The following is a 27,965-nucleotide window of genomic DNA, read 5'->3' as shown; positions in this document are numbered from 1 at the left end:
GTGGTTTCTTGCCCAACAGAATCTTGCGTATTGCCCATTCAGTAACATAAGACGGATACCCTTTTCGTAAACAGTTGACAAAACCAATTTCATTCGCGTGAACAACTTTGGACGCATTGAGTCCTCTACTTCTCTTTTCATCCAGCATGCTGATACGGTTCATGAACTCAGATGAACCTTCCTGGCGCGGTGTCCTGTACGCCGCTGCAATGTTCTTTGCGTCGATGGGAGAGTCGCTCTTCAACAGCCAGTACGAATACCGGATCTTCCTTGTGTCCATGCGCATGCGTTCGGCCATGATAAACGCCATCTACAGGAAGGTAAGGGCGGGTATTGTTGAAATTGCAGTAATGCTGATGATTAAGGTTTAGGCAGTTACAGTGTAATGGCCATGTACAAGAGAACGACCGGAGGCTTACACGTGGATTCAAATGAGTGCCCGTTTTTTAAGTGGAAAGCTAAAACTATTTTGCAGTGGTAACAAGTTTGATGAGGCGTCTAAAAATGTACGAACCTTTTGCGATTATTTCGGTTGAGTACTGTGTTAGTACGCCCTGTACGCAGCATATTCAAAGCTTTTTACCTTATTGAAGTTCAAAAAATTATGTTCAATGTGTTTTTGTATCATCGGTACGTTCTTACAGCATCCACACCATGCAACAAGGGTTTTCCGGGCCGGCCAAATGGCTGTGATTCTCAGTAACTCGTTGAAAACACTTACCCACCTTTCAGAGCGGGTTTTTTATGCCTGCAAATTGGCGCCGCATTTTTTGTGCATGCGTAACGGTAGAAAATAACGAACTTCAAAAGTCATGTTCAGAAGCGTTGGATGTACACAGGAGGATGGGTGATGTATAGTTTTACAGAGTAGAAAGCCCTTTTTTTATAGGCAACAGCTTCCGGTAAATCCCTCCTTGAGCATAATCCATCCCGTGGCGCGATAAGGCGGTGATTTAGCGTGCAGTTAGCGTTGTCAAGATTTGGAGATTAGACAGCATGAATGCATCATGAATGGATCTGCCTACATATAAAACGTGGCTTTGGTGGCGTGCCAGTCTTGTGACGAATACACGATAATAAGCCTTAACGTCACAAGTAGATTGCTGAGAAAAACTACGCTGTATAGAGGTTGGGTAAGAACGCCCGGTTTACTTGATACCAAATGGTTTATACAAGTGTGGTGCCGATTTTCAATACTGCTTTTCTTCATTTATAGAGATATATTGTTTTTTGAGGGGGGGGGGGGGGGGGGGGTTACCGAAGAACATTTAACACATTGCAATATCAAGTCACAGGGCAAGCCTGGTTGGTTAAAAAAGAAAATAGAAAAGTCATCGACATCGAATATTGCAGGCGCTGACCCTTTCAAGTGCATCAAAAGGATTCTTTACGACTGGCGAGATCGTCAATCTGATGTCTGTTGACACGCAGCGCATTATGGAGTACATACAGGTAAGTAGTTACTGCATGCTTTATTGACAATTTTGCGCCTGTTTTATTTAGGTTTGAATGACATAACATAAACAATATTTTCCTTTCACTTCGTCAAAGAACAAGTGTGACAGACGCACTATGTACGACGACCGTTATCAGTGCTTCGCTTATTGTTGTGGTGCACAAAATGAGTTGACTAAATTCCGAAAATGGGCGAATGATTTACGTCCGCTAACAAAAAGGCAGCACGGGCAAGCATTCCAACTACTGTGTCACATTCACGAGCAATCCTCCGTTTTCTTAATCTCTTCATCACTGTGAACGAGGGGTACTATAACCAACGGAGCGTGCGTTATCGGCTACGGGCATGCAAACAATATTGACTCGCAAGCACCTTTTTTGACGCACTAGAATGTCCCTTAAGGGCAATAGAAGCAACTACCGAACTCGCTTTTCGCAAACTAGAAAACGGTTTTTGATTACGCCTCTTCACTGAATGTACTGGCTCCAGGGATCTGTGACACTCACGAGTGATGATAAAACACTTCTGAAAGATTCATTTACGATTACTATAGCAAAGGCTACAAGGGTAACCGAGAGCGATGACAATAGCTGAAGGGCCAGATTCGGCAATTTGCCACATTTTAAATAAAATAAACAATGCAAAAACGGAAAGACAAGAAACACACCGCCCCGTCGGATCGTTCTCTGTTTCTTGTCTTTGGTTTTTTTTTTGTTTTATTCTATTTATAGATCTTCATCCTGAAATAATATACACACTAATCGCATGGCAGTTAAAAACTAAAAGTTGCAATGCTCACTGATACTTAGGGATATAAACAAACAATAAAACCTAAACACGCCACTGATTTCATTCCACGCACGGAAACGCCCATGATAATATCTGACGGTGAGTTTGGCGTTTTGCTGAAAACAGCAGACTCCAATGCCCTCCTTTGGACTGATGACATGATTGAATTATTCAATGTTTTAAACAAACCTCGAGAACACTAAGAAAAAGATGAGCAAGTAAACACCCCTGTTTACTTGCTTCCAGGTGTGACTTCCTAAATAATATGATTCTAACCATTGCATAAGGCAAAAGCTGCCTCCATAGGCGGTTCCTTAATGGGGCTATGAAGACGAAATACAACTTTGGTTCATTCAAAGGATTACCTCGTTAGAATCGTGCTGACACCACTTCTAATGTAAACTTCGCTGAAATAAGCTATATAAGTAGGACAAAAGGAAATGGCCGTGCGACCCACTAGCTCAGTTCCCGCAACTAAATCTATGATGTCACACCAGCCAGCTCTGCGATTGTTGGAGGCGGGAAAAAGCAAATTCAAACAAGGCACGGCTTATAAGCTTGCCAAACGACCTATTTACGCTTAAATTCGCGGCACATTCTTTTTAACAGCAGTAAGAATGGTGGGTCAAACAGTGGAAGTTACTAAAGCACACGTAAACATGGAAGTATCGATGCGTACTGCTGTTGGTACTGGCTGCACTATGCTTGGTTTAGATGCACTGTTCTGCGGGGCTTTGGGGTTGTCTCAGACGATAGTGGCCGATTGACGCAAACGACGGTGTCTTACGGGACCATATTTCTCGAGCGAACACTATGTCTCCCTAAACGATTATTTTCTCCATCAACAAAAACAAGCTAGGTTTAAATACGGTCACAAATAAACCAAAGGCAGAAAGCGGCTTGTCGCGGTGTGGTGGCGCCACCTAGGTTTACTAACATTAAACAAGTATGCGCTACACACCAAGTTTAGCTGAAAAACCTGTTTTTATGATGTCATTGCAAACGTCGTTCAATAACGTTTTGGTGCGACAATAAAAAAATTAGCTTAAATTGATTAATTTCGCAGTGAGTAAAGCATCGTTTGCTTCCGGGGAAGTGCTGGGGCACTATAGAACACGAATTCTTTCAATAAAACAAACTAGTATTTTGTCTTCATGGTCCCTTTAAGGTGTCTGTGTTTCTGTTCGTGCGATGTTTTGAAGATAAGCCTGCGCTTTTATAAAAATAAATTTATATATATATATATATATATATATATATATATATATATATATATATATATATATATATATATATATATATATATATATATATATATATTAAATTAGAGTCACCAGAAAAAGGCTGGTTCCCAGCCGAAACGTCGTATTAAATATTGTTATGTTTTTCGTGGTGACTCTAATTTAATATACTATTCAGCTGCCAAGCCCTGCACTGTTATATATATATATATATATATATATATATATATATATGGAGGTCGTGGGTTCGAATCTAGCCCGGCGGGCATTTTTCATTTTTCCACCACTTTCTTTCTGACTCAAAAAATTCTTCATCTCTTTCTATGACCAAACGCATTCCCCCCTTTGCTTTCGGAGGTTTTCTTGACTGCCAACCCTTGTTCTATATATGTATATATATATATATATATATATATATATATATATATATATATATATATATATATATATTATAAAAATAAAGGACTGCTGGCGTTTACATTACACCACAAATACCCGCTGGCAAATTATTTTCGGTGCACTGCTGCATTTCCATTTTCATGAGGGCATCTTGGGCGGGTAACAGTTGCTCTGTTGCTGAATGCTTTATCCGAAAATGATAGCCGGATGGTCATGCAGAACTAGGCATCAAAACATGCTCTGCATCACTAGTGCTTGAAGGTAACTGCTGAAACTTTATCGGAAATAGCGAGAAAATTTGTTTTTTTGTGGGTATTGCATATTCTGGTATCATTTGACAAGACCGTTCCTGGTATTCGGCGGTGTCATGGATGTAGATAACGGTGTTTTCTTGAAAATGTGCAGCAAAACTAGGCCTGGAGCGCTGGCTATAATGTTCATTAATTACGTAGAGCGAGGTAGTGAGTTTGTTCTCCAACCGCCATTGCAGGTGTTCAACTTCCTGTGGTCTACCCCCATTCAAGTGGTGTTGGCCACCTACCTCCTCTGGCAACAACTCGGCGTGGCCACTGTTGGTGGTCTCGCGGTAATGATCGGCCTACTCCCCGTGAACGCCTTTATAACGGGTTTCCTACGCAAATACCAGGTAACTTTTCCGACACATTATGTCCATATTCCGCAGAATTCTCTGTAGCCTTGTTTCGGTTTCTTGCCGCTCAGGGGTGAACAGTAGGTACCAACGCAGTTATTAGAATTAGGCTCGCCTGGTTATATTAAAGAAAATCTTTAAGGAACCGTTGGTTTTTGCTCACTTTCTGCCGATTGGTTGATTGATTGATTATGAGGTTTAAAGCGCCGACGCTATACACGGGCTATGAAGCACGCCGTAGAAAAAGGCGACGGATTATTTTTGACTCCCTGGGGATCTTTGACGTGCACCGAAATCTCGAACACACGGCCCATTTTGCTTTTCACCTTCATCGAAGAAGCGGTCGCCGCCTCCGGGAACAAAATCTGTCTCGGTGACGTGGCTCGTTAGAGACATCAGAATTTCCCAAACAAGGTGAATTTGTTTTGAAGTTGAATTGCCTCAATTACAATTTCGATGGCTGAGTTCTCACTGCGTAATTTAGGAGCTTTTTTTAGGACAGGAGAAGTGGCTTAGGAAAGCTGGGTATCCAGAACACCCGCTTACACGCACCTGTGAACGTCTTGTGGTATGGGTGAAGCAATGCATCTTTCGGGCCCTCGCGAAATCCCCTAGATCAAGGAAAAAGCTTGCAATGCTTCCCTACGCGCAAAGAATGTCGCACAGACTCGAGAATGTTGAAAAGCTATTCGGCGTAGACTTTGTTCTTTTAGCGCCTATCAAGCTGAGCGCTGTCTGTCCGGCTGTGGAAAGAAAATATGTGCCCCAGGAAGGAAACGCAACAGCCGCGGGGTAAACCAAAAAGCATCGTTTGTGCAGTAAAAAACGGCTGTAGATTACAGCGTGCCTCTGAGATGCGGCCATCACTATGTGGGCCAGACGGGCCGTTGTTTGAATGTTCGCATCATTCAACACAGGGGCAGCCTCGATAATGACCTGCAGCGGCACCTTGCCATGCGTCGCCGGGACTGCGGGTGTCAACCTAAGTTCAACGAAACGAAAGTGCTTTTTTTTTTCGCACGGAGACAGGATGACGTCACAATTAATCGAGGAATTCAATGTTGCGAAGCTGGGACAGCGGTGCGTATCCCACCCTTCAGATACGCTGAGCAAAAAAAAAAATTCAATTCCTCGGTAGCACATAAGACCACCCGCCGCGGTGGCTCAGTGGCTAAGGCGTTGCGCTGCTGAGCACGAGATCGCGGGTTCGATTCCCGGCCGCGGCGGCCGCTTTTCTGATGGAGGCGAAAAACAGAAACGCCCGTGTGCACGAGATTTTGGCGCAGGTTAAAGATCCCCAGGTGGTCAAAATTAATCCGGAGCCCTCCACTACGGCGTGCCTCATTGCCTGCGTTGCGTCGGCGCGTTAAACCCTACAATCAATCAAGCACGTAAGATCTTGATTCAAGAACTCAGTGATCCGTTGGTGTTTATCGTTTGAGATGCTCTAGTGGCATGCGTAGTGCTCATAAACAATGCAGCGTCATGGCTGCTTGTGAATGGTCGTATGCCACGGTTTTTGTCGCCTGTTTTGGTATATCATCTATGTGTTTTTCAATGAAACTTTAGTTGGGAGTTAACGCGCGTCCTGTCTTATTTCTTTCCTTCTCTTCCGCCGGTGGGCGCTGTTACTTTAGTCATGAACCAGCGCCTACTCTCCCAGTTGTCCATTCTGCTGTAATAAAGGATGACCTTGTTTCTTCAGGTAAGCGTCATGGAGCAGAAGGACAGGCGGATAAAGCTGATGAACGAAATGCTGGCTGGGATCAAAGTGCTGAAACTCTACGCTTGGGAGACAGCGTTTGAGAAACGAGTGAAAGACCTTCGCAACAAAGAACTAAGGTACCTGAAGATTCAAGCGTACCTCAACGCTGCGGTGGTATTTTCGTTCGCCTGTGCGCCATTTTTGGTAAGTTGATTCTTGATACCTTGTAGGTGCTTCGCTTTAAATTTACCGCTGCCCCTTGATTTAGAAGGAATGGCGCGGAACGTGCCAAAAATGGTGAGAATTTTGAGTTCCGCCCAGAGAAGAGTGGTAGCTGTTCAAAACGGCTTGTTAAGAGTTGACAGACACCCGCTAATACAGTAAGCTTCTTCGAGCGTAACCTACATTAATTTAATGTGGTAACTTCACTTTGTCTACTAAGAAGTGTTTTAACACACTGTGCGGCGGGAACAATGCATAAATGCAGTATTTTAGCACTTATAGTCAACATATTGGTGTTAATGAAACCAGGTGACAATAAGCAGAAGTTGGACTTTTTGATTGTAGATCACTGTTTTCGTTAGAAAAAAGCAGTAAAGAATTGGAGGGAATGATTACGGTACTTAATTACTGATGTTTTTTCAAACACCAATAACCTGAATTGAGGTGGACTTACGCGTCATTATTGACAACACGGCGGCATATTCAGAGCGTGACGTCGCTGTCGTTGTGAACGCAGTTGCCACATATGTTTGCTTTGCATACATATTGAGTGCTACATAATAGCATTCTCTGCATTGCAATAAGGTCTAATTTATCCTCAATCGATTGCACGTCTGTCCTGCTTCTCTGCTCTTGTCAATTCTAGCTTAGTTTATCTGGAACTCCTTCTAACACGCTTTTCTGGCACCCCATTGTGAAGGAGTTATACGTAACGTGGTGGGAAGGCATCTGCGAGGCTACTACACGAGTATTTGCTCGTCGTACGCTATTAAATTCAGTCCTTTAAGGAGTACAGTTTGCAGATGGCTAAAAATACACAATATTGGTCGGGCAACCAATGACAGTGAAAACAACATTGAATAGGATTCAGTCTAATTGTCTGGATTAAGAGCAGTGCTGTAGCAATGCACAGTTAGTCTTCATTTCAACAGACGTTAGAGCATTGGGCAATTGGTGCTAACAAAAGGTTTTGAAATCTCGCTTTAACACAAATTTTAATGCAGGCTAAGTGCGCCTTAAACGAACATTTTCTTCGGATGCTGCCACTTCAACAACCTTGGTTTTGGTGTATAACGGCATTGACTTCAGTCAAATTCTTGTTTTTCTAAGCGAAATTATGTCAACTTTCTTTAAATTTTGCTAGGACTGCCAAGAGAATGGACCTAATTTGGTTCTTTTGAATATAAGTTCAGCTTGTTAGCAAAATCATCGCCAGTTTTGGTGGCTGTCTTTTTATACAGGCCGTGTCTTCCCTACTTCGAACAGAGCAAGCAACGTGCTAGCCCTAGTTACGACTGACAAAAAGAAATCGTACGAACAAAGTTACTCCTTATGAGCCTGCTCTCTATGGCATGCCAAGGAATGAGGCACACTAGGGTTGTGTACAACGGTTTACTAACATGAAGGCTAGCCACGGTACACCGTCCGAGAGCACGCACCAAACGTTCCAGAGACCCGACTCCGAGTCCCTCCGCGCACGCCTGCTTCTTCCACACCCCCACCCATGGACCCACCGCTCCTCGTCCCCTAGCACCATCCTTCGGGCGCCGCGGTCCCTAGTACCACGTCCGGTGGGCGTTCGGCGGGCAGGAAAGCGAGGGGTGAGGGCTCGCGAGGCGCCCACGTCCTATAAAGTGTCTCTTCGGAGGATCATCATCACTAACACCCAATTTATGGTCACCTGAACTGGGCACGGTGGCAATATCAAAATCTTCTGCAAATGGCTTGTTTTTTTAAAGCACGCTCCTTTGTTCTATAAAAAATGAGACCTGGAGCCTGGACGTGCAACTTAAGTTTGTGAACACCGTGTTGCTAAATGTACAAAGGTAAAAAATACCACCTCTCAATCTCGGCGGGCCATGTCCTAAAATCGTGCGATAATGCCAGTGATGACAAGAACTATTCGCAATTTTGGGTCAGTGTATGGAGTCGACATGATTCTCTCAAACATGCGATTGTGCTGATTTATGTTTGGTTGAAGTTTCTGTAAACTCAATTTAGCGGCTGCCTTCAAGTTTGTTCCATGGAACTTTGAATATATCTGTGTATGACTTCAGCTTGGCTGGTAAAAAGGTTCAGTGTCAAATAATAAAGCGTGAAATACGGACGCGCGGGAAGTATTTTGAAAACAAAACAATTAAACACTCGCAAAACGGAGAACCTAAATATTATTACCAGGCTGCATACCAAAGTCAGAAATAAAATATAACCAGCAAGTCAAGTGGTCATTTTGAATCTAACAGAATGAAGGGATTATATGAGAATGTTTGACAAGCAAAAGAGTGATGCCAAACGTCGGTTTATTTTTTTTTTTTTTCACAGGTATCGCTGACAAGCTTTGGGATGTACGTGTTGATTGACAGCCGCAACATTCTCGATGCGAATAAGGCTTTCGTATCGCTCACGCTGTTCAACACGTTGAGAGTGCCGCTCGCCTTTCTACCCCTCATTATTAGCAATACAGCTATGGTAAGGACGCTAATTTTTACAACCCTACCCTGCTCCGGTGAAGCCGTTCTAAGTGCAGAGCACTTTACGCGCTCGCCTTGTCGTCCTAGCTCACTCGCTCGAGCCAAGTAAATAGAGCACCAAAGCGGCATCCCGGGGTAACGCGGCTGTTCGCGGCGTACCCCACAGGCTTCAGAAGCCAAGCGCTTTATGTAGTCATAAGCGTTCGAAACTCGTGAAACGCTGGTGCGTGTGATACATCTTCCCGTTCTTTAGCGCAAAGAAATCTATAGGTACATTTGAGGGAAAATATATGTAATTAACCAGCAGCACCCGCGTTCCTCTAGTTAAGGAAGTCCGTTGGGTTGGTTTTTACTCATACTTAAAACTGCGCATTCGGACGGGACAAGGAAAAGAAGAAGCGCCCCTCCTGTGTCTTCTTTTCCTTGTCCCGTCCGAATGCGCAGTTTTAAGTATGAATATGAACCAACTAGCCCAACAACATGCTTTGCTTGGTTTTTACTAAACGCAAAATGTGGCAGTGCAATGGCGGCACGTGCGGGGAGAAAAGCACAAACAGAACAGAACTCCCGCTGGCGCAGTTTCAGGCAGGGGCGCGTGAGCACTGCGAAGACGGGAAATTTGAATTGCATGGGGTGGTAGCAGTGAGCGGAAAACGGCGGTACAGCCCATTGTGGCGAATCACTGCTCTGCACTTCCGAAAGCTTTCACATTAAGTGGAGCGGCTTTTTATTTATGACCTAGAGTATCTTGAAGTTAAGACAGCAAGATAATGCTTGTTTTCTTTTTTTAAATAAGCAGAAGACTGAGTCAATATGCAGTCGACGGGGATTTATCGGTTAGCGCCATTTCCGCTTGTGTAACTACCTGGCACTGGGCCTCAGTATTTAAGGCGTTGCACTTCCGGGCTAAATTTCACTCAGTACGAGAGTTTAAATACAAGAGACTTCGTTGCAGCAGTGTTCGCGTGTTTTCTCGTTGCTTTATCGAGGATTTTTTTCTGAAATGTATTGTGACGAACGCGAAATTTGTGGTATTAAACATCGATGTTTTATTTTATACTTTCTCGCTGGCAGGGAACGAAGGACGCAGAACGAATTCGCTAAGTATATGTAAAGTCCATCACTAAGATGAGAAAATTGAACTACTTCTATGCCAGCAGTTTCCTTTGACATTTTCGTTAATTTGTTTGTACCCGGCTTTTCCCTCTTTACTTAGGTGCCCTCGGCTTTGTTGAAATAATCACGCAAACATTTTCGTAGTAAGAAAGCACGGGCTTTCCACGCGCGTTAAACTGTAACGTTATAACGTGTCTTTATGTTTTCTTGCAGTTCCTTGTGTCGGTCGCTCGGATTAATGATTTTCTGCGCTCAGATGACCTCGACCCAAGGGCTGTGCTTCACGGAAGCGAACAAGGTTGAGTCCTTTTTTCTCAAGTAGTCTTTCTCGGAGCAAAATAACATTGTTTCAGAGCAGGCAGAAGGCCTGTTTACAACTTACGCAAGGTGGAGAAGGTATTTTGAATTATTTGCAAGGCAGTTGCAGGCAGGGCCGCAAGTGTTCGGATAGATCATGCGCTTTTCGCCACATCTTCATCTTCTTAGACGGTTGGCTAGTACTGACAGAGTCCCGCAAAAACATGGTGGACACCTAATTAGGAGATTGCGCCCTTCCCTTTGGGGTCTCTCGACATAGCGATCTTGTTGTGTCTTGTAACGAAAAACTGTGTGAACATTTAGCCCGCGTACTCGTAATGGCATGTTTTGTCGTTACATTGTGCGATTATGTTCGAATGACATATTGGTATTGCTGTGAGTACATTCAAACTGTAATGTGCCCAGTTTATGCTCTGTGAATTTGTTTTTGCAGTTTTTTTTATGTTTTTTTTGCTAGGTACATAACGGTCTCCGCTTAGAAAAATGATTTGTACGTGATTTAAGAGAAAACCATTGCACCTGTCAAATATAATTTGTTGCTAAGCTTTTCATTTCTGTTACTACTACTACTACTACTAATCTTCTGCATGCCGGTTTAGGATGTGTTTACCAGTATAAGCCCAGCTTCATATTCCGCCTTGAGGTAAACGCTTTTTAGGTAGTTAAAAATGTCAGCATTGATATAAATAGCCAATGCTTCCTAAATGAACAGTCATTAGAAGGAGCTCTTTTAAGTGGGAATGAACCCTTAATATATTCGAACATTATTGATAACTGTTTGGAAAATCCACGCGGACAGAAACAAAAAAATATATTGATACGCCCGCCGGAGCGGATCCAGCAGCCTTTCTGGCCGAATGAGGCGCGTGGTCTTCAGTTAGAGGAATAAAAAAAATTACATCCCACCCGCGAGACAGATACCTATACACCTAGGGATGACAATGGCTCCTTACCATTTTTCGTATTCCTTATTCCTCTCTTGGGTCCCTGGACTCCTGGACTTCTTGAAAGTACAGACCGGGGCTGTTAATTAAGCGCACATCTGCAGCATTCTTCTGCAATTAGAACTCTGTCAGTGCTCAACCTTAGTCGCACTTCTGCAAGCAACATTCAACACGCATCCAAAAACGCTGCAGTTTCTGCGGGGCAGTTGCTGGGGATACTGTGTCGACTAACCGTTAGGGGCGTAACCGTTCGCAAGGAGCTCCTAGCAAACGTAGAGTCAAGTTGTGCGCGTTCCCCTTGAAAGATCGACAGGACAATATCTGCAGGTTATGAGAAAAGAAAACGTATTCGTAAGGAAACGTATCGGTAACGGTTTACTATGTATTGGGGTATTATTAATACTGGCCTGACATGCTATCATCTCTACTATTGGCACAGGTTATCGCTAACAGAAGATTTGTGCGGAGCACAAGCATCCGCATGAAAATTTTTGCTACTGTGCCCACTTTTATATGTTTCCCCTCCTGTCACGTTTTATTTTCCTTTTTTTATTTCTTATTTGTTGCTTCTCTTCTAACTTTTATTTTTTCAGATGACAAGCCAGTGAAGTTCGTAAACGCCTCATTCGCGTGGTCTCGAACTGGCCCAGCAACGCTACACGATATCACGTTGAGCGTTCCTAAGGGGTCGCTCGTTGCCATCGTGGGATCGGTGGGCTCTGGGAAGTCATCTCTTCTCTCGGCTTGCCTTGGCGACCTGGTGAAGCTGGAAGGATCGGTCACCGTCAGCGTAAGTGTGCCCTTGCGGCGTTAAATGGCTATCTTATTGATAAAGCCCAGATTACAATTTTCTTCGCTCGAAAGATGCTCGAAGACGCAACACCTCTTCCTAAGCAAACGACATAATTTCGCTTGGCATAAAACAATTATGTTAGCAGTGCAGTACCCGGTAGGGACTTCTGATTTATTGTTAATATATGCACTGAAAACCACTAATTTCGGGCTACAATCACCCGATCGCACACTTAAATACCTGTATTTTGATTCATATTATGAACTTCAATGAACCGTGCATTTATACTGCGTATATTGGACTCCGCTTGCCTCTAGAAAACATATTATTCAATCTGTCCGACTTGATTAGCTGGTGCCGCTTGGTGAAGCAACAGCAACGGTACAATGAGTTAGCTAAGCGATAGAGGTGATTGTAGCCAAATGTCATTCCCTTGGAACTAATCGGTTTTATATAAAAAAATTTTTATTCACCTTCACATACGAGCTGATTAGCTCACAGATTACAACCCCTGGGGGATAACTGAATATGGCAAGTTTGTTAACGGCAATACTACAGTATAACCTCGTTGATACGTTTTAAAAAAAAACGCGAGGGAGATACGTAAAAATGTGCTATCCGCTAAGAAACGTTCTACGGGGAATTTTTCGTGTTCATAATTGACAGCCTACTAACCGGGAAATCTATGAACAGAGAACGTATCAACGGGGTTCTACTGTACACTAAAAATTTCATGATTTGCCGGCAAAAGAATTTTTTTACGTTTTGGAATCTGAAATGCATTCCAGCCAGTTTTTACTGTCCGCATTAAAAGCCTGCCGGAATGCGCTTGATACCCTACGAGTAAAGTTCGAAGACCACAAAAAAAGCAGTGAAGTTAGAAGGCTGCAGCGCTTCAGCCACCCATGCCACGTAGCTCTCCTCTAATCACCAGCACCCCTCGTCCGACTGTCCCTTTCTACGATTCCCTTTGCCGCTCTTTCTACCTTTTTTCCCTATCACCTACGCTTCCCCCCTTTCCCTCCTCATATCCTGTATTTCCGCCCACCTCTAGAGTTACTACAGAGATTAGAGGGGCTTGTTGGTGGGCGAGTTCACGCATCTTTAGCGTAAAGTATAAAAGTGCCCAAATTGAGATAGCCACAACGAGGAGAGCACACAGAACTGCAGAGGCAGCGCACTGGGCCCCTGCCCTGGAGTCGCGTGTTTAAACCCCACACAAACCCAAATGTCTTTGTGATTCTATATGCTGCGGCGGCCATGTAGGTACAAATCGGAAAGACGTCGATTGCGACGGTTTCTTTTCACATTTGATTAGTCATATAAAGCTTCCGCCTTGAAATTATGAACGCGTAATGAGTTACCAGAGCCTATTACGGCTCAATTGCTTCGGAAGATTTGTAGGAGCATTGGTGAATCTGTCCATGGCCGTATTTAAATTACAATGGTATGCACACGAGCAGTACTTCCGACGAGCCCCCTTATGCCATGTGGCATTTATAGCGTACAGCAGAATTTGTCTCGCCACAATGTCCACATGGCTGCGTGTATATATTTTGTCGTGCACAGGGGACCGTGGCCTACTCGCCTCAACAAGCTTGGATCCAGAACAACAGCGTCAAGAACAACATCTTGTTCGGCAAGAACTACGACCATGACCGCTATGAGCAAGTCATCGAGGCTTGTGCACTAAAGACAGACCTGGCCGTGCTGCCTGCAGGAGATGAAACCGAAATTGGAGAAAAAGTGAGTCGCCAATACTAGAACAAAGATTTACCATGGGTCTGATATATTCTGTTTTTCTAACCACATTTTTCGGTGTCATTTCTTCTAAAGATGTATGAGCTTTTAATAGTGCACTCTTTCATTTCTACGCACATGGTTAATTATGCTTTCGTGGTTTTCCCACGGTATTATACTGCACAAATATTGTTTCGCAAATGGGAGCTTATATACCCAGTAGAAGGTTCTTCACGTTTATACTTCTGTTGTCTGATCACAGTGATGTTTGTTTTCTCCTTACGAGGACTTTCAATTTCCATGTTAGTGGTGTACCTCTGTAATTAGGGGCACCATAGCGAGTGATTGCAGAACACAATTTCGCCACGTGGTGTTCTTTTTTTAATGCAAACAGAGCTTTGTTCATGCCTGTGTTTGTGAAATTTTCGTGATTTTCTTTTTTTTTTTGTTTTTCCCTCATCAACCTATAAAAATTTACAAACACATTTTATTACCATTTGGGTTTTAATTAGAAATCTAGCGATTTCGTGGCTTTCTTCATTGCATATGCTGCGGTATCCGCTCATTTCTTCTTTCTGGCTGTGATTTAAATGTACGACTTTCATATTTATCGTCAACCAGGGCATCAACCTCAGCGGTGGACAAAAACAGCGAATCAGCATTGCCAGAGCAGTGTACAGTGATCGCGACATCTACTTATTTGACGATCCACTCAGTGCCGTGGACTCAAATGTGGGGAAGCACATTTTCGAAAAGGTCATCGGGCCCGATGGAATGCTTGGCGGAAAGGTAAGCTGGCTACATTCGATTTAATTTTTCGGCGAAAACTTGTAGGATAAGCCTACAAAGCAGCAACGTTTCCAAAACTTGAAGTCATACATTCTGCGTGAGAGTCACTTCTCCAAATAAAAGTGAAAACGTCGAACAGAGATCCCAACAGGTTGAAAGTTGCCATGTTGATGAGAAAAATTGGCAAGCTTTCATCCGAAGCTAAGCGATATTTACGTGGTCTCGCGAAAGCCCACTCAGACTATTTCATCCAAAACTGCATTCGTAGAAGGTGTGGTTTCCATTACCGACACAAAGATATTAACCCGCCGCGGTGGCTCAGTGGCTAAGGCGTTGCGCTGCTGAGCACGAGGTCGCGGGTTCGATTCCCGGCCGCGGCGGCCGCTTTTCTGATGGAGGCGAAAAACAAAAACGCCCGTGTGTACGAGATTTCGGTGCACGTTAAAGATCCCCAGGTGGTGAAAATTAATCCGGAGCCCTCCGCTACGGCGCGCCTTATCGCCTGCGTTGCGTCGGCTCGTGGAACCCTACAATCAATCAACAAAGATCTTAGATCACTATGTAGTGAGTCTGCGCCAGGCCCACTGCAATAGTGTTATTCAGGGCCATGATGTCACAGAAGGGTATAGTTTAACTGAAAGCGAGATCTATCTTTTTACTCGTAATAGCGCGCTACACGAAACAATGCATGTTAATTATAGCATGCTACATGCAAAAGTACTTTTAGGCTGAAGCTATTTATTCCCTATTTTGATGGTGCAGTGGAAGATACCTCCCAAAAATTAACATTCTGTGCGTGCTAGATGTTCGGAAACTACAATTTTCCTACTCGTAAAGACTCGTTGATACAGCTACAAACAAAATACACTTATAATACAGTAAGCTACTTGCGATATCCTGCATAATTTCGAAAACAAGTGATAGTTGTGCAAAGGCATGAGGGAGCCTATTTAATTCTACTCGGTGGCCAGGGGTGAACAATCGCTTGCAGGCTTTTAGGCGTTGGTGATTCCTGAATCCTAGCGCGTCTGCCCTAGGTGCACACCGACGACCATTTCAAGCTTTCAGATTGTTTCTCCGTAAAAATGCATAAAGCGTAGGCTTGTTACTGAGAAAATATGTTCGGGTGTGTTGTTTCTTCCACGTGCATTAAAATTGAAACTAGTATGATGTCACGCAGTGTTCCACAGGTAAGTAAAAGAACGCTTTCACCAGATGGGTGCAGGTTGCTTTATCGCCTTTTTTATGTGAACGCGTAGTTAAGCAGCAAAGAAAGCTGGTCGAGTTAGCAAAGGTGCATTGTGAAACGAAGCGCTAAAAAAAACAACAACCGAGAGGAACACATACAACAGGGCGGAGCGCTCCTATCAACTAAATTTTTATTGAAAAACACCAAATTATATGCATGACGAAAAGTGATCACACACAAAACCAGGTACGGCATGACTTAAGCCAGACACGTCCAAAACCATCTTTTTAGTAACTTCCATATAATCAAATTTCAAGGTCAGACACATATACGGAGGGCATACTGACACACTCGTCACCCATTTTTGCTATATGAGCAGCCTTCACCATTTTTCGTGTCTTTTGGTCACGGTGTCGAAGTAAAATTGAAGTTTCATTAAACGTTGGATGACATCCCCACGGCAAGCAATGCGCAGATAGGTGTGAAAGATTATGGGTGTTCACGGGCCTTTCATGCTCGCGCAGACGAATATTGGAACAGCGCCCTGTTTGACCGATTTACCGACGTTTGCCTTTTAATGGTACCTTGTTGACCACATCTTTTAGTTTATACTAGCGCTCCGTCCAGTTGCATTTTTTCCTGCGGCGTGTCGTTGTTTTTCTCCGCGCTTCACTTCACCATGGACGTGTAGTTGCCGGAACGAACCGCTGTGTAATCTTCTTTACTGGAGTCACAGTAGTTTAAAAATGCTAATTTTTCTTATTCCTAAATCAGGTAATATTTACGAGTAACGTGCCGTCTTTAGCAGAAAAACTTGCTCTAAAAAGCCGCCCATGTCTAAAGTCAGGGACGGTCCTTCACGTATCGTCTGTTGCACGAAGCCATTCTGTACTCCTGTCAATGCCGCTGTCCAATTGCAGTCCCCTTTCAAATTTCTGCACATCCCTTTAAAGTAGTGTTTTATAGCATCAGCCTATTATTCCGTCTTCTTCTCCTTCTTTACTGCATGTAATATCGCACCTGGTGGGGTGTACGTGTATTCGGTGCCGCTTGTATTTCAAACGGTGCTATGCCACTATCGATACGATATCACTGGGTAAGCCAGAACAAGGGGCGCTGAGAACACGCTCGGCCTCTGTTTCCAGCCTGGGTGGTTGATTTGCTGAAACATACGAAAAGTGAACACGCACAACGCGTACAACTCTTTTGCGTAAATGGCAGCCGTTAAAATCGGGCTGTTTTTATTATTACCATGATTTCTGCAAAGTAGATACGTGGCTTTGGGTTGTGGCAGCAAATTTGTTTTTTGCATTTATTATGCACTGGACCAACCTTTGGCCAGAAGATGTTCTAAGTTCGTTTAGGTTATGACTCTTCCTTTCTGAACAGCGGAGTAGATTAGTGAAAACGTTTTTTACTACAGATTATAACGCGCTGGAAGCAGTGTCAATTTTACCTCTTACTTAGTGCTCGATATGGACTGTTCAGTTTGGCAACCTCTTTAGAGCTACCAGAACCCAAACTTTTCTGTCAATTGTTTTCTGATCACTTGTTCCCAATGTAAACGCATCCTCGGCTACGAGAAGACGAGGGTCCTGGTGACGCACAGGCTCTCGGTGCTACCTGATGTCGACACCGTGGTCGTGCTGCGGGACGGAACCGTGTCGGATGTAGGGACATTCCAGGAGCTCGTATCACGCGGCGGTGCCTTCTCCGACTTCCTCGTACAGTTCATTCAAGAAAGCGAAGGAGAAGGTCGTGTATCAGAAGAAGACGTGAAGCTCTTCAGTGAGCTGGCCTCACGGGTATCATCGCCTCTCTCCGAGCTTACGAGGTGATTTGTTTCTTGGTTTATTCTATGGTAGTTTGAACAAATACGTACCTATTTCGACGTAAATAAGCGTAAATTAGTGCACGAAAGCAGGGAATTCCCACAACACGAGTGCTCATAAACAACTTAGCTTTATTCTGATTGAGCCATGTCGGTTATTCCTGCCGGAAAATATAAAAAATGCTAGCAAGCAATTCACATACGCATTATAAAAGAGGTATGGGCAGACCGCACCGTACGTGCCCCGTCGATACGGCGTACACTAGCCATGGCAGGTACAATGCTCCTAAATAAGTTCAATGCAAAATGTAGCCAATCACCGAAACTTTCTGCGAATATATATTACGGCCAAGTTTGTGCCGACATTGTTTAACGAATAACTTTGGACATGACGATACGGACATCATGTGGCTTAATTTTTGCCTTCGTAAATGTCGAAAGATTTCCCTGAAAAGAGACATCCGTTCTGCAGGAATGATTACTATCACAGCACAGTGGTGCAATAATTGGTTCAAAAACAGGATGCTCACCCAGAGGCATTATATAATGTCCTGGCTGCAATCCCCTTCATTTCATTTCTTTTACTGAACATGCTTTCAAAAGTCTTTCATTTCATTTACTCTCGTCTTCACTGTGGTATTACATGCACATCGTTTTAATATAGTTGAACTGTTGCTCATTGAATCTATGGAATTCGGCAGGCTGATCGAGAATACACATTGTGTAATGTTCTCGATATTTTAAGCAACATTTCTGAGAAATGGTGTAATTTCTCGGGCATTATTAAATTGTAACCAGGGTAATGCGCTCGATTCTAAAATCTGTGAAGGTATTTTCAAAATAACCTAAGGCTATGAGCCGTAAAAATGGGGAAAGCTGGGAAAACCAGCAGAGAAAATTTGTGCGAGTACATTCTATCCATGTCAGCGCAATAAATCCATTGCACGCTATAGAAAAAGCGTGCCATTGAGCTAGATGGTTTAGAAACTGTTTATTAAAAAGTGTCTGTGTCTTATTTCCGGAAAATTCTTGAGACACCAACAGTGTACGATATCTTAAAGGCGAGCAATATAGATCTTAAAGTTGGTGTTTAACAGTACTTTTTCCCAATAATCGCTGTTTCAGGTATGATGCTTCTGCTTTAGAAAAACGCTGTAAGCAGGATTTTTCTCCGTAATTTATAGCAGGGTCACGCACTTAGCATCCACAAACGCCATTTCTCGCTTGTAGTGATTGTAGGTAACGTCTACCGCTATTATTGAATTATGTTCAAGTTTCGCACACAAATTACAAATTATTGTTTTTGCAAAGGGCGCGTTGCCTTCATCAAGGAGGATAATCGGTGTGCTTTCCGTTGATGTCCTGCGTAAACGAAACTTGGAAGGGCTGCCTCTAGCCGTCGCATGCTTTACATCCGGGCTGGCGCAGCTATTGCTCGAAATTCAGCGGTTCTGATGCCGACGATGGCAGCTCTGGTGTGGAGGACGGACACAGGAAGGGCCTGCGGAAGAGGACCATGAGCAAGCGAAGCAGCATTGGGGGTGAACTCGACAACTGCGGCAACATCCGGCCAATGAGGCGGCATCTGTCCAAGGCCCAGATGGCGTCCAAGGCAAAGCTCACCGAAGAAGAGACAGCGCAAGTTGGATCGGTGAGACAATTGGTTCTCACGCGTGTGTGTACCCATTTTGTCAGACACTGTTATACTGAATTCAGCTCCGTAATTCAGTTTCCCGAAGCTCGTACGCCTCTCGGCTTGGTTGTTCGCCGCATGCCAGCTAAATTTCCAGTGATGCGTATTTGTTTTAAGAAAAATGATTTGTGCTGAATACTCAACTGAATGAGAAGCACCTGCACATCATCGTTTATCTGTTGTACTTTCGACCCCAAGCTATAGCTCTGTCGCGTTTGCTTTACGCAACTTGATACATCTCCAGAAAATGTGTGGCTGTCAGTGCACAGAGGAAACCTGCGTAGGGGAGACTGCTTACGTTGGAGCAAAAAAACAACGAGGTAGCGTCCGCTCTGTTCGTCTCCTGTAGCCCAAGCTTAAACGAAGGTATGATAGTGTGCATGTAACAGAGCAGGAAAACACTCCGTAGGTACACCAAATCTGGCACAATAACCGCTAAAATGAAGCAGCTCAAGTTACACCTGTGCTATGCAGGAAGCAAAATCAAAGAGCAATATTGCACACAGACAAACTGAGTAATAAAGCCATTAGTGTACTTTCAAATCAACGAATCATGCGAGTGAATTCGTAATTGCTTGACAGCAAATATAATATTTTGTTCCTGAACAACTTCGTTTATTTGACGACCAACGCAATGTAAAATAACGTTGTGATGTTAGACTTGTATGCAACGCAGCCAAATCATTGGCAGGCTTTACACTTGCAAACGCGATATTACTACGTGGAGCACGTGGCTCCCTCGTGCTAAAATTGTTAAGGCTTCCACAGCAGTTCTGTGATTCACTGGAGAGGGTAGATATGTTTTGCGGCTTCTTCCAGTATTTTTAGCATACAATAACTTTCAATGAGAGTAGTGCAAAAAAAACTATTTCACGACGAAGCATTTGTGAAGGAAGACCTATGTGCGATCATTGTATTGTGACAACTACACAATGACCAAATGGTGCGCAGTTATATGCAGTATGTAGAGCTTGCGATTGTAGTAACTGGTGTCGCGTTATTTAACACATCTATTACATTTTCATGAAGCGAAATACCACATAAAATTACCAAATAGCAATAAATCAACCCCTGTGTCTGATGTGTTTAACTGTTTACATTATGTTCCGTATATATTGAATACAGTGCTAAGAATGTGTCAAGCTTATGGGGAATTAACTCCTTCTGGTGTCTTTGTTACCGACAGAGGGCACCACATTCCCTCCGAAGAAGCACCGAGCGCACAAAAAACAATGGGAAATAAAATCTACATCAGCGCTTATGTCGAATCTTGTTGTTTCTGTCCAATACACTTGCACAGGAAGCAATTTTGCGCGAAAGCGCTAAGGCCCGCATCTTCTAAAATTACATCTGTTCATCTGAAACCTGTCAGTGAAGGCGACGCAGCACTGATAAAGGTCACGGCAAAAAAAGTGCCGCGCAATCATTAAGGGCGTTGGCAGGAAACGCCTGAGCTAAGCACGTCGTTCCCTACCGTTATTTCTTCGCCGTAGCCATTGTTCCCAGCACTGCGACTACATCAGAACAAGAAGTGGCCGGATAAGTGACGTCGCTAAGAAAAGTTTCTGCCGTTTGTACAATGACGTCAAGTACAACGTGGGCCTTCTGACCCCAATGTCTCTAAACTAACCAAAACTCAGCGAAAAATCCAAATCCCCGTCTTCTAAAAACAAAAATGGTTGAATGACGAAGGTTCATCATCCGCAAACCGAGTCGAATCGAAGTCCAATCTAGTGAGGAATTCGTTCGTGGTCGCCCCCTTAGGACGGCATCTGGCGATGCACCGACTTGTGGTCGCGACGCACCGACTATTTGCACCTGCACCTAAAGCCGAAACGACTCGCACCAGAGGCAACGTTTTACCGTGCTCTAATGAAGATAACATTGATCAGGATGAAGGCACTTTGAAATATTCAGCATGTAACCACGCGGGAAATTTGGGTGGGATAAAGTGTTGGCTGTTCACCTGTGCACTTGAGGTACCTTTGCGAAACCAGTTGTGTAAGTTGGCTTTCCTGCAATGCGCTTTGGGCATAACGATTTTGATTTGGGACTTTGAAGACACTAGCTTTATACCAAAGAAAGTTTCAGTTTCAACCATCTTTCGCGTTACCCACGATCATCATCGTCGTCTGAGAACGTTAATCGGTTTTCCTGCGGTGCGTTTCGATGTTTTGTTGTAGACTGGCTCGGTCAGTGAAGCAAAAGGCCTAGTTTTAAAATCCAGACTGCTTCGATTGTGTCGGAATCGCGCAATCGGATTGACGTCTGCTTTATAACGTGAGGGAGCCAGCTTTGATTCTGACCACGGGAAGTTTTAATTGAGGCGCATGGGTAAAGTGTGTTTCTGTGTAGTACGTACGTTCCGCCGCGCGCCGGAGGCCATCAGTCAGGCATTGAAAGTTCCGCTTGAAAAACAGGACAGCCCACAACAATCAGGCTGTTCTCAATTCGCTATGGCTCTACCACTGGACTTCAAATTTTCATATCATCTATCAGCACAACAATCTTTTTAATTCAGCATAAATGTTACTCAACAATTTTTTCGTGAATACCTTGGACCTCACACCGTAATTCGCTTCATTGATGCCTTTGAGGAATATGGCCGATGCGGACCAACACCGCACGATGGTCACTCCTTTGATTTCTTTATTAGGAATGAGAGTTTTACAATTAATATGGATGACCCACGAGCACAGTTACACGTTAATGATCGTATACTTCTGTTCAGAGTTGCCCAATCATTGTCAGCGATAGGTTTAGCCTTCGCAGGGACGACCGCGGGCGGTGCATAGAACTACGGGGGAATAATACCCGGAGCCCGACGATCCGGGTGCCACGTCGGGAAGGAGATGCTTTATGTTCTCGAAGAGCACCGACGATGCATAGCCACGTGACAGTAACGCGATATACCTCTTTGTCGCAGGTGAAGTGGTGGGTGTATTGGCAGTTCACGAAGGCGATGGGTATCTGGATCACGCTCGGCACTCTGGCGACGTACGTCATCTCGCATGCATTCAACATGGGCGGCAGCATATGGGTCAGCGTGTGGACCGACGACGCCTTCTACCCTTCCTTGGCCACAGACCCCGGGCAGAGGAGATACCGCCTGGGGATGTACGCTATGTACGGCATCTTCGAAAGTAAGTGCATATACTGCGAAAAACCTTGTGTTTAAACCCAGCGTGTCCACGCTTAGAAAGAACATTCCATATGTAAGTTTCTTTCGGCATGCCTTCCCCCTTGTGATACGCTGTGCCTAAATGATATACACTGCGTTTCGTACATAACATGCAACACAGTGTAAGCTACAGAAGTAGTCAGCAGCAACAACTAAACCGTATCTATCGGTCCGCCTCGCACCGGGAAATAAAACATGTCCGAATGATTAAGGATTCAAAGGCATCCTGGGATGTTTTTAGTGAAGAATTCTTCAAGCAATAACACGAATCCGAAAATAAAATAGGCCTATGCAAATTAAGGGCGTATACACGGCTGAGTGGAAATAGAGGAATCACGAAACCGCCCGCGTCGTCTGCTGAAAGTTCAGGCGGACGCGTCCCGGAGCATTCCGCGTTAGATTTCCTGTGTACAGCTCCCCGAGAACACTATTTCGCCTGGACACGGCGCGCCATCTCTGAGTTCCTCTTGAAACAAATACTGAAAGAAAAATTTCTTCAATTATTGCAGCAGTAAACGTACGCAAACTTTGCCTGTTCAGAAAAAAACTAGCAACAGCCCAATGATAATCTCTTCGTTCCCTGTATTTGTTGCAATGTTATTCCTTTGAGCGACCTCGCGGCCTACTTCTCTCGTCGCAGGAAGCGCCCAATTACGCTCTCCAGTATTGGCTGCGTTGCACCCTATAGGGTATAAGTGTCCTCGATATATGTTAGTCACAACTTTCGCACAGTTTTAAATTTTTGTCATTTTGCTAGATGCCAAAAGCTAGGCCTAGCCATGTATTGCAGACTCATATTTTTATATACTCAACAAAAGCGCACATGGCGCATCACCTTTTATTTTTTTAATAGTTCTTAGACCATTGGTTGCTCCGACATAATCTATGAACGAAATAGTCTCAAATTGTCTCTTATATGTCTACTGCTTAACGTAAGAGTTGAATCAAACGATTATCGTGTGAAAAAAAAACAATAGCAGAACAACTGAGACGTTACATGAAAGCGAACTTGCCCATGTCATTTCTCGCTACGTCCGCAGTTCCTCTCTCAACGCTATCAGCATACAGAACACCTTTATTTGGGTTTTAAGTGTGTGGTACCACAAGAAATTTTAAAGTCTGGGAACATCATTTTTATAGGGATAAACCTCTGACGTAATAAAATATGCCAATTAGATTGTTTGCTTGTACACAGTAAACCTATTGTTATGAAGGAATGGGCAGGATCGCACGGAGAGTTATGAGCCGTGCTACTGCATCCACATGAACACACGCGTTATATTCAAAAGATAATTCAAACGGGCCGGTTCAGTTACGAAAGCCTCCTCCCTCTTTCTGGAAAGGAAAACGTGGCACCAGAGGCCAGCTTCATTACGGTACGGTCAAAGTTCTATGTTTTTTTTTTAAGTTTCGAGGTAAAATTGCAAAATAGCGTCGCGTAGAAATGGTGTTTTCGTAATTTCATTTATTCTGGGCTTCACGTAATTTCTGAGCAATATGGATCTTCGGTGGTTGTGCTTCCTTGTATTTCAGTGTATGCTTATTGTTTAGTTCACTCTTGCAATACCATTGACGCTTTCACCAGGGAACTATGTATGCTGCTTGGATTATAACTGTATTGAAAGCATAGGATAAGGCATGGTTTCTTCTTTGCACCTAACCTTGCTCCAACGTGGTTCAAGGATTGTTGAAGGGGCAACTTTAGCTTTGTTTTTCTCTTGCAGCCGTCTTTGTGCTCTTTGGCAGCGTCAGTCTCAACCTGGCCGTCCTTCAGGGCAGCCGAGAGGTGCATCAGGGCATGCTTCATCGTGTACTGCGAGCACCAATGTCATTTTTTGATACCACACCAATGGGGCGCATACTAAATAGGTGAGAGAACAATTTGTGACCTTCTTGTTAGATCCTACACTACAAATTTTTTCGACGCTAGTGAAGCTGTACAGAGTCTCCACCGCTGAAAATTAAAACCTTTAGAATGCTCGCAAAAGTAAGGTTGACACACATTATTAAAGCGGTGTTGTACTGCAGTGATTGTTTCAAGTGATTTGTCAGTTGCAGTGATTGTTTTTCACCCGCAGCCTATTTTAGTTTCAATTTTTCGCGGACAGGAAGGGCCGTGTTTCGGGCTTCTAAAGCCGGAGCAAGAGATACTGATAGCGCTGACACAGATAAGGACGAAGCATGTGGACGGTCACCGGGTGCTTCTATTTTTTATTAGAAGAAAATCTTTTAAATATGCATGAATATTTTTACACATGTAATCATACTGGTAAAAGCACGTGACTACGACGCAGCACATAAAGCTTTCTTGATAGGAACGTAGCCAGGGTGGGTATGTTTTAAACCACCCCCCCCCCCCCCCCAAAAAAAAAAAAATTAGGCAGCGTGTAAGCGCGTGCTATTGCTCCTTCTGGTCAACCATATTTTTCCAGTAACCTATGACCCCTCCGCCCCGAAAACAATTTCTGGCTACGGCTGTGGCTACAGATGCAGTGCTGATCCATTTGATTCTCCGCGATTGCTATCATCTCGTCCTCTATTACCGTATTTGCACGATTATAACGCGCCACCGATTGTACCGCGGGGGTAGGTTCGCGCAGAAAAATCCGAAAAAAAAAAATTGTACATCCGCTTTACCGCGCAGGTGTAAAATACGTGACACTACTTTCCTAAAAGAAGGGGATTTTATTTTCCGCGTGCAACTGTGGCAGCCAAAAATAAATTGTGCTTCGTAAACTTGCTTACCCAGCTCCTGCAGGGAATAAAACTCTTGTGTAAAACATTGAAGCTGTTTGCGATTTCAAGTGTCTTGACCTTCATAATTCTACGTGTGACGGGGCAATTGCAATAGTAGAAAAATGTGTAACAGCTTACCAAGGTATGTCATTCAGGAATGAGTGCGCCAAAATTCACTCACGTGATACTGACGGATTTTTTTATTCGGTTGAGTTGGAGTTTGGGAGGAACTCGTACCTATGGCAATGTTGCTGGCCGATTTAAAACCTGTTTCGGTTTTGAGCCCGATTGCAACGCGCACACAAATTTTAAGGCTTTTTAGCAAAAGAAGGTGCGCGCTAGAATCGTAAAAATACCGTAGCTCATTATCCGGCAATCCCCGGCCCCCTCGCCTCGACTCTTTGAATGGAGTTCATATATATGCGTGAGGGGTCGAGGTAGCTGAACCCGCCAGTCCATTCGACCCTCCCTCGTCGGATCCATGTATCTGGGGCTAATGTAAACGGGGCTATTCTCTGGGAATGTCAACTGAACCCAGATCTTCCCCCCATCCCCAACACCTCACGCGAGCAGTGGGAGAGTACGCTGGCCAGCTCTTGTCCTGAAACGCAGCGTTTGCCAGCGGAAAGGGCGAAGACAGCCGGCCATACCAATGGAGTCTTGGACTGAAGATCCCGCCCACAAATATGCTCACTTCAACTATAATTAAAGTTTCTCTCTCTCTCTCTCTCTCTCTCTCTCTCTCTCTCTCTCTCTCTCTCTCTCTCTCTCTCTCTCTCTCTCTCTCTCTCTCTCGCCACGCATTCTTACAAATCGACCAATGAACCTTTCATTTTTATCAGAGCTAATGATCACCGTTTCTTACCTGTCATTTTTCCCTCTCGTCGTTTACCGAAGGTTCTCGAAGGACATCGACGCTGCTGACGTGACGCTGCCTTTCAACGGCCGTATGCTGCTCGTGCAATTCTTGCGTACCGTGGTAGCCTTTGTGCTGATTGCTATGGAGACTCCCATTTTCCTCGCAGCTGTAGCTCCAATCATCCTCATCTACTACTTTGTGCAGGTAATTATTACGACGGCAGCGCTCTTCCTTCGGTCACTTGGGTTTGTCATTCAAAATTTGCGGGTAGCTAGTGAACAAAGTTTCAGCGATGCGCACAAACAAATGGTAAACTTGACTTTCGCTAATTAAATTTGTTCTGGATCAAAATCGAGCTAAAATGTTATCTTACTTCGTGTGATATACTTGGTTACAGCTTAAAATGAAAGTTAAGAATCGCAAAGAAAGATACCGCTCGAGCTTTTGAAGCAGGGATTTAGCTTTGGTTTCCGCTTTCAATGTACACGCATGACTTTGTTGATTGCATTCTGTTCAAAGCAGCGAACTTAGAACTGTTTATTTTGCACATCACCAGCCACAAAAACTAAGCTTTCGGTTCTTCTACAATCCAAACAAAAGTAAAGCAAAGGAATGAGCACATGCGGAGGTATGCGGGCTTGTTTACCTTCTACCTTCATGGGACTCGCAATCTGAATTTCATTCACTTATCTCCTTGCAATAATCTATCAGTGAGGCACGTGGGGCCCTGTAATCACTTGGAAAGTTGGTAATAAGAGCGCAAAATATGTGTAAACACTAAACTCGCCGAGCAAACCTCGTGTCGGGTTATGTGTTCAGAACAGCTTTCTGAAGGTTCCAATAACGTGAGGGCTTAGTTTATTTTAAATTCAGCCGTCGAAGTTGGCCTGCACAAATTGAGCGTTCTTTTCCCGTCCTACAAAATCGGTAAATGCACGAAATAGATTGGCTGAAGCGCATAATATTGATACACAATGGTCTCTAATTGAAAGAGTGAACATGCAAACCGTAACGCATAAGAACAGGGGACCACGACACGTCATTCTAGACTACACTCCCCCCCCCCCCCCCGACTACGTGCCAAATGCAGCTGGGTTGCACTCCTACCCCTCACTCGGCTCGTGAGCGATGTGAGGGAATCGTGGTCAACCAATTAGTGTAGGGAAGGTAATCATCACTCAAAAAATGCATGTTGTTGGACTAGTTGGTCTTGCATCTTTAATTGTAAACTGAGCACAAAGATGGGACAGAGAAATAGAAGTTATGCGCTCGTCATGTCGTGTCTTTTTGAGGCGAAACACCATAGGGGCTCAGGCTGTCGGCGTATTCTGTCATAGCCGTCTCATGCTGTCACGGTAAATCAAGCTGTCAAACGAATGTCAAATCAAGTGTATATTGGTAAAACCGGTGCAAAATAAACTAACATGATTTAAACTAATTTAAAGTACAGAAATATTAAGGATTTATTTGCTATAATTACAGAAATTTGGAAAATTTCGTACCAAAATTGGTTTCAAACGCCAGGTTTTCTCCATTAAAGCATACTTCTTAGCATGCTCGGACGTGTGACATGAAGACAACTTGCGGCCAGTCTGTCTCATTTAATTGCTTAAATCCGGTTCAACGAAAGAGCCACCGTCTTAGCCACCGCTGCCGCCTTAGCCAACAGCCACCGCCTTAGCAAGGCCACGATTGCTCCTCTTACCGGCGCTTCTCCGGTGCCCAATCAGCGCGCGCCGTTTGGGTAGAGAGAGACTTATAATCTTTGAATACACTTATACACTGCATGCTTCGGCCCTTCCCAGATGTCACGGTAGAGGAGATGGTCCGGGATTTTTTTCTCT

The 27,965-nt window shown here is 44.0% G+C and overlaps 1 protein-coding gene across 2 annotated transcripts in view; it reads left to right on the top strand.

Annotated features, from left to right (window-relative positions):
* The window catches only part of LOC144142433 (multidrug resistance-associated protein 1-like), a 131,223-nt gene that overhangs the window by 92,463 nt on the left and 10,795 nt on the right, over positions 1-27,965 (top strand). Inside the window, exons 9-22 of one of the 2 annotated variants that reach the window (XM_077673939.1) lie at positions 146-320; positions 1,354-1,452; positions 4,376-4,531; positions 6,240-6,443; positions 8,784-8,930; positions 10,262-10,346; positions 11,904-12,100; positions 13,673-13,849; positions 14,465-14,632; positions 17,408-17,655; positions 19,123-19,303; positions 22,272-22,488; positions 24,251-24,395; positions 26,160-26,325. In XM_077673939.1, coding sequence (XP_077530065.1) covers positions 146-320; positions 1,354-1,452; positions 4,376-4,531; positions 6,240-6,443; positions 8,784-8,930; positions 10,262-10,346; positions 11,904-12,100; positions 13,673-13,849; positions 14,465-14,632; positions 17,408-17,655; positions 19,123-19,303; positions 22,272-22,488; positions 24,251-24,395; positions 26,160-26,325 — 2,365 coding nt within the window. Of the gene's footprint in view, positions 1-145; positions 321-1,353; positions 1,453-4,375; positions 4,532-6,239; positions 6,444-8,783; positions 8,931-10,261; positions 10,347-11,903; positions 12,101-13,672; positions 13,850-14,464; positions 14,633-17,407; positions 17,656-19,080; positions 19,304-22,271; positions 22,489-24,250; positions 24,396-26,159; positions 26,326-27,965 lie in introns of both variants that reach the window. The other variant, XM_077673938.1, reaches the window with a different exon arrangement.

The sequence above is a fragment of the Haemaphysalis longicornis genome, unplaced genomic scaffold (assembly GCF_048455015.1).
Source record: "Haemaphysalis longicornis isolate Haplotype H1 unplaced genomic scaffold, Haemaphysalis longicornis Haplotype H1 scaffold_6, whole genome shotgun sequence".
Classification (NCBI taxonomy): domain Eukaryota; kingdom Metazoa; phylum Arthropoda; class Arachnida; order Ixodida; family Ixodidae; genus Haemaphysalis; species Haemaphysalis longicornis.
This window is presented reverse-complemented; position numbering and strand designations above follow the sequence as displayed.